This window comes from Caretta caretta, chromosome 2, assembly GCF_965140235.1.
Source record: "Caretta caretta isolate rCarCar2 chromosome 2, rCarCar1.hap1, whole genome shotgun sequence".
In the NCBI taxonomy this organism is placed as follows: domain Eukaryota; kingdom Metazoa; phylum Chordata; order Testudines; family Cheloniidae; genus Caretta; species Caretta caretta.
Window position 1 is genome coordinate 41,500,410 of NC_134207.1, and position 12,492 is coordinate 41,512,901.

Sequence of the window (12,492 nt, forward strand, 5' to 3'; positions counted from 1 at the left end):
AACTTCACAGCTCAAATGGAGGTGCAAATTATTCACCTGCATGAAGACAGGAACTCAGCTGGTATGAACTGTTGGGCTAATCCATGTTGTACAGTGATCATCAAAGTTTTGTTTTCCCATCTTAATCATACCGTCCACTCTCTAGACTGGTATATCTGGACTGAAGAGAAAATTAAAAAACCCAACAAACAACTGTCCTCTTGACAGTAGTATGCAAATTAGGATGTGGAATATAAATGAAACTTGAATACATGACTACAAGAATTCCAAAGATCTTTTACATTACCTTAACTGGGAACCTTCTGAGTAATTTAATTACTTACATTTACATTAGCCATAAAGCAGTTTACTAACTTTGAAAGTCTCACTTAGTCATGCATTCACTCAAGACCTATTCCTCAGATCAGGCTTCTAGATGGGAACTATTAGTAAAATGGCAGCTTTCAATGAGAAAAATTCCAAGAGAGAAAATTCTGTGATAGAAATAGTGATACTAATGGCATTTCTATAAACAGTTTTGAAAACTCATTTTTAATGTATACATTCTTCAGTAAATATTTTCATAATGTTTTTCTACTGTAAGTTTTCTTTTAAGTTTATGAAAGGAGATATCAGAAATACAGTTTTCATCCACCTTGAACCAACTTGCAGGTTACTAGCTTTGTAACAAAGCACTAGGAATTCTGTACATTTTCCCAAAAGAAAAACAAAAGAAATTAAACCATGCAACAACTATCCATTTATACTTCACAACCACAATTTCTGTAAAGTTGTGTATATAAACAATTTGGGAACTATTACAAAGAACAATATATTAGATTCAATTATGAAAACATTCCATGCATTCAGCAAAACGAGAATCTTAATTTCTTTAAACTGTATTGTTTCCTCTTTCCGCTCCAGGTGTACAGTTTATCATTAAGACTATCTATTACTTGGGTAGAAAGAAAGCACTAAGATATTTTAAAATCTCCATTCATAGACAAATTGCATTAATTTCATCTTCCTTTGGGGCCATTTTTGTCAAATAAAATCAGTGTCCAATTTTCCAAGACAATCAATCCATATACTTTCTAGTGAAAAAATGACTAGAAGTGCTGCTAACTGGATGGCATTCTGAAGGGAATACTGGGCAGGAGAAAATTACTGTGCATAAATTAGGAACAGCAGTTGAGCAGCAAGTCTGCTTTATTTGCAAAAAGTTTTATTAATATGTCAAGTGATTCAAGGACTTATTTGGCAACCCTAAGCAGTCAACTCCCTCTGTCAAGAGAGAGAAAAAATATAACACTTAAGTCATCTAATTTTTAAAGCTTTTTTGGGGAACACATCATTACTTAAGGTCCTCAGACCCCTCCTCAGAATGCCACTTCTAGCCAAGAAGACTAGAAGACCATGCAAAACAGACTGGAAACCATGCAAAACAATTTTGGACATTCACTATAAACCTAAATTTAAAATAGGTAAAGTATTTGTCACACTTACTAAAAAAAGCAAGCAAAATGGAAATGTTATTTACAACAAGCAATAGCACTTTACATGATTTCATTTAACATTCCCTTTTTAAAAATCCCTGTGGAAAACTGTATTTCAGTTCAGTTTACATGGAATCCTAGATAGGCATCAAGGCTTAAGCGTTACTCCCTTCCAGTAAATAAAACATTATCATCAATTTGCTCAATTTATTTTAAACAAATCAACTTAGAAATGTCATTGAATTAAACAAAACTTTTGAACATATAAACATATTTGCCATGTTCTTGACATAGGTATTGATACCTGTATAAGTTAGTATTCATTTATTAGGAAAGCTGTCAATTAGTAAGGCATGTCTTCAGTACAATTAAAATCAGCTTGTTTCTTTAGCTATTCTTGTCTTGCAAGTAAATACTATCAAACTGCAGTCCTGTATAAGATAATATTGGATGGCTGATCAGTACCATTGGTTACAGCTTCATTTTTTTGCCACACAAAAACCAACAAAGTCAATCACATGAAATAAATCATGGCTCTTTACCAGAATTCAGTAAGTGATGTTAATTATGGTCCTTATCAAACACAAGTTTGGAAAGGCTATTTACAGTGTACATGGCTGAACATGCACATTTATAGATACAAAGAAACCTGCCAGTTCGATAGGATGCAATTACAGTGCCTGAAAATGAGGACAGTTCTCAAACACCATTTTAATCAACAGTTTCAATTGGGAAATATTCTTTATTTTACAACTGCTACACTTGCATGGAATTTCTTATAAAAACACTAACCCCTTCAAGAAGTCTAGATGCATATTCTACATACTAGAGGTTAAGGCAGTAAAAAAAAAATGTATTCCTGATAACTGGTGGTCTTGACAATGTCAATTAAAGCTGTCTGTAGCCATTCTTTCATCAAATCCTTAAAGTCCTGTACAGTTAGTGAATGAAAACAGCTGATCTTGCTTTTAAAAAAAATTAGCAAAGGGAAAGGTAATTACTAAAATAAGGGGAAAGGAAAATATGAATTAATTTTATTTTAAGAGTTTAAAAATGATCAGGGATGAGTTTTAAATGAGTCTGAAACTACCAACCAACCAACCAAAGAAGACTATAAAGGATAAAGTAGAAAACAATAGAAGTGATTTTCTGCACATTGCCACATTCTTAATTAAAATATATTGTTACTTTGAACAATTTCAAGTAATGTAATAGAGGCTATCAAAAATAACTTCATGAACCATACTCAAGTTTCAGCAATCACATTCTCAGCCTTTTAGCCCACCAATTTTTATTTTCTTTAACTTCTTATAATAAACCATGAAGGTTGAACTGTACAAATGGATTTTTATTTAATTATTTTATTTGCACTTGTGATTCCTTTAATAGTTAGCATGCTTGGCTAACCAGCATATTGTAAAAATATGGCAGATTATGTATTTAATCAAAGCACTTTGATTTAGGCATGAAGCAAAATCAAATGGTAGACATTCTGAGTTTCTTATGCATCACTCAAAAGATGCAAGAAACACCACTTGTTTTATAGACAACTATTTTACAGACAACCCTTTCTTAAAAAAAATCAATACTTTATTCCCAGCTGTAGATGAGACAGGGCATAATCTGTTGTAAACAGGGCACTGTGTTGTAAAACCAGGTGTTTATTTATTTTTTTAAAGATCTTTCCCTTACAGTGGAAAAAAAAGGACTCTTCAAAGCATCTTCCAGCATTGTAGCATTTTCTGCTGCTCTCTATCACAATTTCCTTTGATTCCTTTTTAAAGATGGTCGTGTTCACAGCAGTTTTGTTTTAAAAATCAGTTGAAATATATAAAATTCTGTACATGTTCACAAATTATTGCATAAACAGCATAATCTTCATGACAGCGTTTCACCAACACACGTCCATCTCAGGAAATTCACGTTTCCCTTCTTGCTTTTTTCTTCTTTTTAACTTGTTTTGGGGACTCCCAGCTATCTTCAGACTTGGCTAAAAAAGTTTGACAAACAAAAAACAAAATGAAACCCACCATAAAGGTTCAGGACATTTATGCACAATTCACTTCAAAACTATTCAATTCAGTACATTTCACATTAATACAAGATGAAGTTATGCAGAAATATAGCATGTACTGTTCAAGAAGTTTTTGCAAAGTTGTACTTGCCACACAGGGCGGGAGTAGAATTTGATCAGCCATGCAAAAGACAACCTAAATTTAAAATAGTCTATTGCTTAAATTCCTCTCACATGATGCACTCTGGTTTTGTACTTTAAAACATTTAGGAATCTTTCAAATTATTACACAACAGTAATCTTTTCAGCCCTTTTGTAGTTAAGTTAGGATTCTCTAAATTTTTAGTACTCAAGTGACAGTGGTCTAGTGTACAAGCTTGTTCTTTTCTAGACACTTTAAATACCCAAATCCACTCTCCCCCTCTGCATTGGTTGTATCCATCTGTCGGCTCCCCTTACATTGTAAGCTCCCTGAGGTTGGCACCATCTTTTTGTTACATATGAGTACAGTACCCAGTGGAACAGGTTTCTGATCCCTGGTTTGGGGCCACTAATTAGCACAATGCAAACAAAAACCATACCATCACCAATAGTTCAGCCTGAGGTCCATATGACAGAAAGCCATATGCCACATCCACCTGCCCAGTACCCAGCTACTCCCATGTTATCACTTGCTCTTTCATGACTACTACAATTCACTGAAACATTCTGAACTACAATCTATCACTGATAAATTAATACTCAAATTTGCTCAATCCAAAGGAAAAAAATATTCAACTGTTAATGTTTTTCAACAAGGCTGGTCCTTAAACACTATAGTGATTGGCCCCTTCCAAATTCCAAAACAGAAAAGATAATCAAGACTCATAGCACTTCTTAGAGTTAGTAAGAAGACAGGTAGGTGTTCTACAGGCTTTTCATACAAGTCTGCCAAAGCATCTTAGTCATAACACGAATCTCCAGTTCTGACTTTAGTAAGCAAAATTTACCAAGTATGCTGAATTGTTCATATTCCACAGCACGATACAAGTGTCCAGTAGGGACTCAAAATAGTAAACACCAGTTTCATTTGTGATACAAAAAAGATTTGAATCCAGGTTTCCATACAGCGAAAGGCTAATGCATTTGCCAAATACACATCTTCCTTCTCTCCTCCCCGCACCCAGCAGATGGTTAAATATTACTCCAGTTATTAAGCATGTAAATTTAACAGAAAAAGTCAGTATGATCTTCATACTGGGTGTTACTTACTTTGTGGAGGAGGCACACTGTTTTGCTTAATATTGGGACTGGAAACATCTGTCTCTTGTAGCATCTGTGGCACTTGGGAAGAGATCTTGTCAGAATCACTCTCTGATACAATTACAGATGGCTCAGTAGAAACAGCAAGTGGAGGAGTCTCCTCAAGCTATTTTGAAACAAATATTTTTTGGATTAATTTGGTAAAGTATAGATTATATAACATTAAGAATGGTTTAAGCACTGGCATTTCTGGTTGAATACTTACATGTCCTTTGAAAGGATAGTACTGAAAAAAATTTAAACTACGATCAATGCCTTGTCAAATTTTACCAACAGAGTCATAAGATCATTGCTGCCCTCTAGTGACAAAACTGAATTAGTCTGAATAAAAGTTTAAGGGGATACTAGGCCATTTCATTTCTCTAGTCAAAGTAACTGGGGTGAGGAGAAAGGAAAAATAACCCAAAAGAAAGAATTTGATCTAGTTTTCAGGAATGTGTTTATTACAGCTGCTTAGTGCACTGTGAAATATTGCATACTTTTTATTTCATAGTAATACAATTGATCATTTAAGCAAGACCATGCATAACTCCAATACTGCATGGTTCATAAGATCACATTCTACAGTAATCAGAAAAAGAAAAGGAGTACTTGTGGCACCTTAGAGACTAACCAATTTATTTGAGCATGAGCTTTCGTGAGCTACAGCTCACTTCATCAGATGCATACCGTGGAAACTGCAGAAGACATTATATACACAGAGACCATGAAACAATACCTCCTCCCACCCCACTCTCCTGCTGGTAATAGCCCATCCAAAGTGACCACTCTCTTTAAAATGTGTATGATAATCAAGGTGGGCCATTTCCAGCACAAATCCAGGTTCTCTCACCCCCCCACCCCTCTCCAAAAACGGGGGGGTGAGAAAACCTGGATTTGTGCTGGAAATGGCCCACCTTGATGATCACTTTAGATAAGCTATTACCAGAAGGAGAGTGGGGTGGGAGGAGGTATTGTTTCATGGTCTCTGTGTATATAATGTCTTCTGCAGTTTCCACGGTATGCATCCGATGAAGTGAGCTGTAGCTCACGAAAGCTCATGCTCAAATCAATTGGTTAGTCTCTAAGGTGCCACAAGTCCTCCTTTTCTTTTTGCGGATACAGACTAACACGGCTGTTACTCTGAAACCAGTAGTCAGAAAGTGTGTCTAGTTATTAATGTTGCTTAAGTATTCACAATACCATGTCTGTACAGTCATATACTACTAGTTGTACTATAACATTATATACTTGCAAAATTTGTAAGATTTTAATGGTGACCACTGTATAACCTGATAGAAAGATACTTTATAGCGTTATCCCATTAGCTACATTATAGTATTTCAAAGAAGCAAATTCAATGACTGCATGCTGTTTTGGAGATCACTGAACAGGTGAGAAGAAGGAACTGAGCGGGGTAGGAGCGTCTCTACCATTTATATCTGCACACAGTGGCACATGGTAGCAGGGGGAGCACTGAGTGCACAGACACCAAGAGTGGAATGAACATGTGCAATCACTCGAAGGAGAATAATTACACTAGCGCCTGATTTGACTTAATACGTAACCAGTAGCACTGGGATTTTCTGAAACTCACCACTACTCAGTTTCCAAGGGTGTGTATATATGAATTCCCATTAGTGACTAGGATCGATTCCAGGGGCTTTTCGCACCAGGTCCTACCCACTACATGATGCTGGTAATGTCAGCAGCGGGAGGGGAAGGTGCTCAAACCCTGCTCTCTCCCGCTGTTGGGGCACTCAGGAAGCACACCTTATGTTACAGTTTTCTATCTTACTTTTGCTTTTCTAATTTTATGGGCATTTACTCAATACTGACTACCAAAGGAGACCTCCTTCACTGTTTCAGAAACGTTTTTTCAGAAATTTTCATCTTGAAGCAAAAGAATATGAGGAGTTGCTCTGTACCTATCAAATCTTCAGAGATGGCCAAGAAAATTGAAAATGCAAGGAGTCTTATCTCTTGCATTGTCAACCCTGGAAAATTACACTATGATAGAACCTCACCCTGAGGAATCTTGGTGACTAAAATTATATTAGACAACTTGGCACTCATGGACGGCTGTGTTTAATTCTGTTCAGCTGACTCAGTGCTAGCTCTAGGCTACCTAGCTGTAACTTCAAGGGAAAAATAGTTATAGAAAAGAATTACGTTCTTAAATTTGTGTCTACAGGCCTGTTCCTGCAATCTTATACAGGCAGGCAGACTGTTTCCCACGTGGAACCCATATACAATGGGGCTCCATGAAGGCACATGGGCCTACCTGCACAGATCTAATTGAAGGTTCAGAGCAATAGGCGCAACTTAAGTCTCCAGACAATTGTGTGCACCAATCAACCCATATAAGGGTTCCATGTGGGACACAGTCTGCCTGTCTGATACATTCATATCAAAACTAGAGTTGACTTCTTTTAAAAATGAAGAATGAGCAATGAACAAAATCGGCTGAAAACAGTCACATTCTGACAAGGTTATCAATTTATAGGAGAAAAAGAAAGACTAAAATCTTTAGAGTTTTAATTAAATAAAATTTTTTTTAGTGCACTGGTCTTAGTTTTGTGAAAAAAATTTGTGAAATCCTGTAGTAAGAGAATTCTAAACTTCGAATATGGATACACTTTGGGGAAAAAATGTATTAGATTTTTTTTAAGGACCTCTGAACCCTGCTTTCCAGATCTGAATCTAGAAATCTTTTGTATCTCAATTAAATTCTCAAATTATTCCAGTCTTCTCTACTAAATTACTTGCAACTCTGGGCTCAAACACAGAAACATGAGCAAATCATAGTGCATATAAAATTAAATGGCAAATAGAAAAGAGGTCAAAATTTTCCAGAAAAAAGTCACTGACTTACAAAGTTTTTTAGTTCTTCAGGCAGAGTTTCAATCATTCAATTATGTGTCAGTTCTGTTTCAGGCAAAATAGACTAAATGACCTTTTAATGGTAAAATCATCTTTTAATCTGCATATTTACCATTCAAGATGTATTTAGAAAAAAATCACATAAAAGGATGATATTTTAGGTAGCTCTAGTGCCTGAATATAATTTTCAGAATATTTTTTACATTAAAATCTAAATCAGATTCTTTATAAAAATCTTACTATATCTGTTTCCTTTGGCTATCTGTGATCTTTGCTACAAAGTTACTCTAATAACTATTTGAAATATAGACCTTGTTATCTGTGGTAAATCGAGGACATGTTTTAAAAAAAAATTCTAATTTTACATGCCACAGTTGAAACCTAAGCTAAACATCATATACCCATACAAGAAATTGTACCACACAAACAGCAGTTTCAGTGACTTTTAGTTTTAGCCATTACATAGCTACAAGAATCTTTTACCCACAGAAATTGACAAAACCAACAGTACTACATAGTTTTAGTGGACTTAACTTTTAAATAATAATTTCATTTACATGTAACACAATTTTGTAAACTGTGCCAGATGTTTTCAGTTTATATATAAATGCCATCTACACTGAACATTATTCCAGCCTATTACCAGAAGCAGAGATCCTGTTCTAGAGGATGAGCATCATTCAATGACAATATCTAAAGATTCAGCTGCTTGGAGAAAAAGAGGAGGGGGGGGAGAAAAAAAAAGTCTGCCTCCTTTCTCCTCTCTTCCCCCACAACCAAAAGATCTCTCGCTGTTTCGGAGAGATGAAACTGGCTGCCAGAGCATCTATGGACTTGGATGACAGTGCTTTTCACACCTGTTACATGCAACTTCCATATGCAATTTTCCTCCAATTTTTTAATTCTTGAGATGGGAGTGCATTTTAAGATTGCTTATGTAACAGATACAAGATTAAATTCCCTGAAAGTACAGATTTAAAAAATGAATCTTATGTGTTTCAGTTACTTCCCCACATCAAATCTGCTCAGTTTACAAGTCTAAAGATGTTTTTTCAATCTACCAATACTGAACTCAGCCTGGAATCTGAAGGGCCAACATAGCTCACGGAGAGCCAGAATAATAAAGATTTTGTAACCGAAATGTAACAATTCTGTTAATGTGGATGCCAGAATAAAATATAATCCAGGTCTCACTCCCATTCTTATATCAGGTCTGATTTATTACTTTGTAAACCCCAGTTAATGCAAGCATATTTTATTCAGTTATACGCTTACTTGAACAGTAAACACAGGGTAAAGGTCTACTGAGTCAGCAGACCTGCCCTTTAAATTAAGGAGGCAGAAGTGCACCTAATCAACATTCCAAACCTATTTCATATTTGAAAGCACATAGCCTGAAGTGATGGTAATGTTAAGGATGTAGACAAGTTAACAAAATGTTTCAATGCAGTTTTTCATCTTGAGTATTTCAAAATAGGAAAAAAAAAAAATTATTATTTTTTTAAACTAATTCATACCTCAGCTGGTTCACTAGTGCTTATGGTCTTCAAAGAAAAAGTTATTTCCTGTTGTGGTTGAGCTTTTGCAGTATCCTCCTGAAATTCCTCTCCAACCTCTCTATCCAGGTCTTCAGCATCCTACAGAAAAAAGAAGGGAATGAACCAACAGCTGCGGAAGAATTCCATTTATCCTTTTCCTGTTAAGTCTTGGTTCTGTTGAGATACTACCTCAAGTAGGTGGCATGAGTGATGTTGAGAGTAAACATGTAAAGGAAGTATTAGATTAATACAACCGGACATGCAGTATAGGCCAGGATTATTACAAATAGTTTTGTGCTACATTCTAGAAACTATCTATTGAGGTAAGATAAATCAGTGATGTCCTGAAGGCAGTGACCTATACATGTCAATTACTTATCACAAACAAAATAATTAAGTGTGTTTTAAATTATGAAGCACTTCAAATGTACGTACGAAGTGAGTGTGAAATTTAAAGTGAAGTTCTATTCTGAAAAGCAGTTGTGGGAAAAATGTCATTTGGGGTTTGATATTTGTTAATTACATGCTCAGTTTACAAGTAAAAAGATGTTTCTAACTATGAGCCCTGCGGACTAAACCTAAACTCAGTTTATTTCATACGTCAATACTATTAATGAAGGTTTTGCAGAAAAAGCTAGGCCCTCAGTGATATATATGCAACTTCACTGTCTTCAAATCAGGTCTACAGAGAAATCTTTCTATTCTATTTTAGGTGTTTGTACAGCCCCAACCATCACAGTATCTGAGCACCTCAATCTTTAATGTACTTATCCTCACATCCCCTCTGTAAATTAAGAAAGTACTTTTAGCCCCATTTTGCAGATGGGGAACTGAGACAGAGAGGCCTAGTGACTTGCTGAAGGTCACACACAGTCTGTGGCAGAGCAGGAAATTGAACCCAAGTGTCCCAAGACCAAAGCTATGCCCTAACCACTGGACGATCCCTTCTCCACACACTCCCTTCGGCATGCACAGGTGGAACCGATCAGACCGTAACAATTCTGCTGATGAACGAGGAGGAATAGAATTCAGCTCTCTCATTTTTAGTTAACAGACATCAAAGGCAGTGGAAAAAAACCCCAAAACTTACTTTTGGTCACTCAAATCAGCAGATATGACTGACCACACTGGAAGTATATCCACTGAGTAAGAAGTTCCCATCTGTACACAATCACTTTTCAGATGAGAAAAATCATTGTCAGGTCTACTTTAGTGTTCTGGATTTAAACTGAAAACTAGTTTGTCCTACCATAATAGCAGTCTAACCTTACAACAGGCTCTCATACTGACAGTTCTATATGCACCCATCAAGCAAGAGATTTAAGCAATTTAGGTTTTTTAATCCCGTTTATAAACTCTGTGGATGGTAAGAAGTTACTCACCTTTTGTATATTTAGGCTGATATACTAATCCAAAAAAGGTAGCCATAGAATCATAGAATATCAGGGTTGGAAGGGACCCCAGAAGGTCATCTAGTCCAACTCCCTGCTCAAAGCAGGACCAATTCCCAGTTAAATCATCCCAGCCAGGGCTTTGTCAAGCCTGACCTTAAAAACCTCTAAGGAAGGAGATTCTACCACCTCCCTAGGTAACGCATTCCAGTGTTTCACCACCCTCTTAGTGAAAAAGTTTTTCCTAATATCCAATCTAAACCTCCCCCACTGCAACTTGAGACCATTACTCCTCGTTCTGTCATCTGCTACCATTGAGAACAGTCTAGAGCCATCCTCTTTGGAACCCCCTTTCAGGTAGTTGAAAGCAGCTATCAAATCCCCCCTCATTCTTCTCTTCTGCAGGCTAAACAATCCCAGCTCCCTCAGCCTCTCCTCATAACTCATGTGTTCCAGTCCCCTAATCATTTTTGTTGCCCTTCGCTGGACTCTCTCCAATTTATCCACATCCTTCTTGAAGTGTGGGGCCCAAAACTGGACACAGTACTCCAGATGAGGCCTCACCAATGTCGAATAGAGGGGAACGATCACGTCCCTCGATCTGCTCACTATGCCCCTACTTATACATCCCAAAATGCCATTGGCCTTCTTGGCAACAAGGGCACACTGCTGACTCATATCCAGCTTCTCGTCCACTGTCACCCCTAGGTCCTTTTCCGCAGAACTGCTGCCTAGCCATTCGGTCCCTAGTCTGTAGCTGTAGCCTTCTTAAACAGAGAATCAGAACTAACAGTATTAAACAAGGACTTTATGAAACATATCTGGAGATGCAAAATTAGATGAAATTAGAGTGTAGATAGCACTTGATTCCTTGGATAGGAATCAATCTGACAGGATAATTGACAGGTAGGTTACATGCAACTATAGTACCTGGAATTCAGAATATATTGCCTCTGCAGATCCCTGTTGGAGGAGTTGTTTCTTGCAAGCCACAGGCCATTATACAGAAGAGACAGAAATCCACAAACACTGAGTGGGGAATTTGAACATTCCAAGCTCTGCTCCTTTAGAACCCTCATTTCTTCTTTACTGCAAGTAAGACACTGCAAATCTACATTGCCTCTCCCTCTCTCCAAATGCATTAGTTACAAATCCCAGTTACTGGTTAAATCTCTTCATGAAACTGCCTCTGCAGAGTCTCACTGTAAGTGTCTGGCAAATAGTACCAGTCTCAAGGAACGAGACCAATTAAAAAAAAAAAAAGACTGAAGGACCACTTTCCCCCCAAAACATCCAGTAATGACTCCAGATTTGAGACAGTAATGATTTGTAAAAAGTCTATAGTGAACTGTGAAAGGCAGCCCTACATTTGATACACATTTGAGCACAAGCAGCTAAAGTAGTTACTCTCCCAGTAGAATGAGCTCACCCTGTCTGGGAACACTAGATAGAGGTGAAACTCTTGTGCTATCTTTGCAAATACTACAAACTATTGAGGTGACCTAAGGAACGCTTACTCCTGCCCAGGTAGTAACTAACATCTTGTTCAGACCTAGCTTGCGGAGATCGAGCATAGCTTCTCCTAGGAAGTTATGATTCCTGGAGACTTAGAATTTCATACAAAAATTAAGCTAAATCACGACCTTAGGTAAGAGTTTTACCACCATATCATTATGGTATAAAAGACAGTCTGCCAAAATAACTTCCATTTCACTCATTGTACCTATATTTAAGAAAGGGAAAAAAATGATCTGGGAAAAACAGACTCTTTAGTTTGACCTCAACTGTATCATAGAATCATAGGAAGGGACTGTGAGAGGTCATCTAGTCCAGTCCCCTGCACTCATGGCAGGACTAAGTATTATCTAGACAATCCCTAGATGTTTGTAAGGTCTTAGAACAAATTTTGA

The 12,492-nt window shown here is 36.9% G+C and overlaps 1 protein-coding gene across 1 annotated transcript in view; it reads right to left on the reverse strand.

Annotated features, from left to right (window-relative positions):
* Positions 1 to 716: 716 nt before the first annotated feature.
* Positions 717 to 12,492, reverse strand: part of MTDH (metadherin) — a 52,566-nt gene continuing 40,790 nt past the window's right edge. The window contains exons 11-13 of the mRNA XM_048841300.2: positions 9,171 to 9,290; positions 4,741 to 4,897; positions 717 to 3,465 (exon numbers count right to left, since the gene is read on the reverse strand). Coding sequence (XP_048697257.1) covers positions 3,395 to 3,465; positions 4,741 to 4,897; positions 9,171 to 9,290 — 348 coding nt within the window. The 3' untranslated portion in view covers positions 717 to 3,394. The remainder of the gene's footprint in view (positions 3,466 to 4,740; positions 4,898 to 9,170; positions 9,291 to 12,492) is intronic.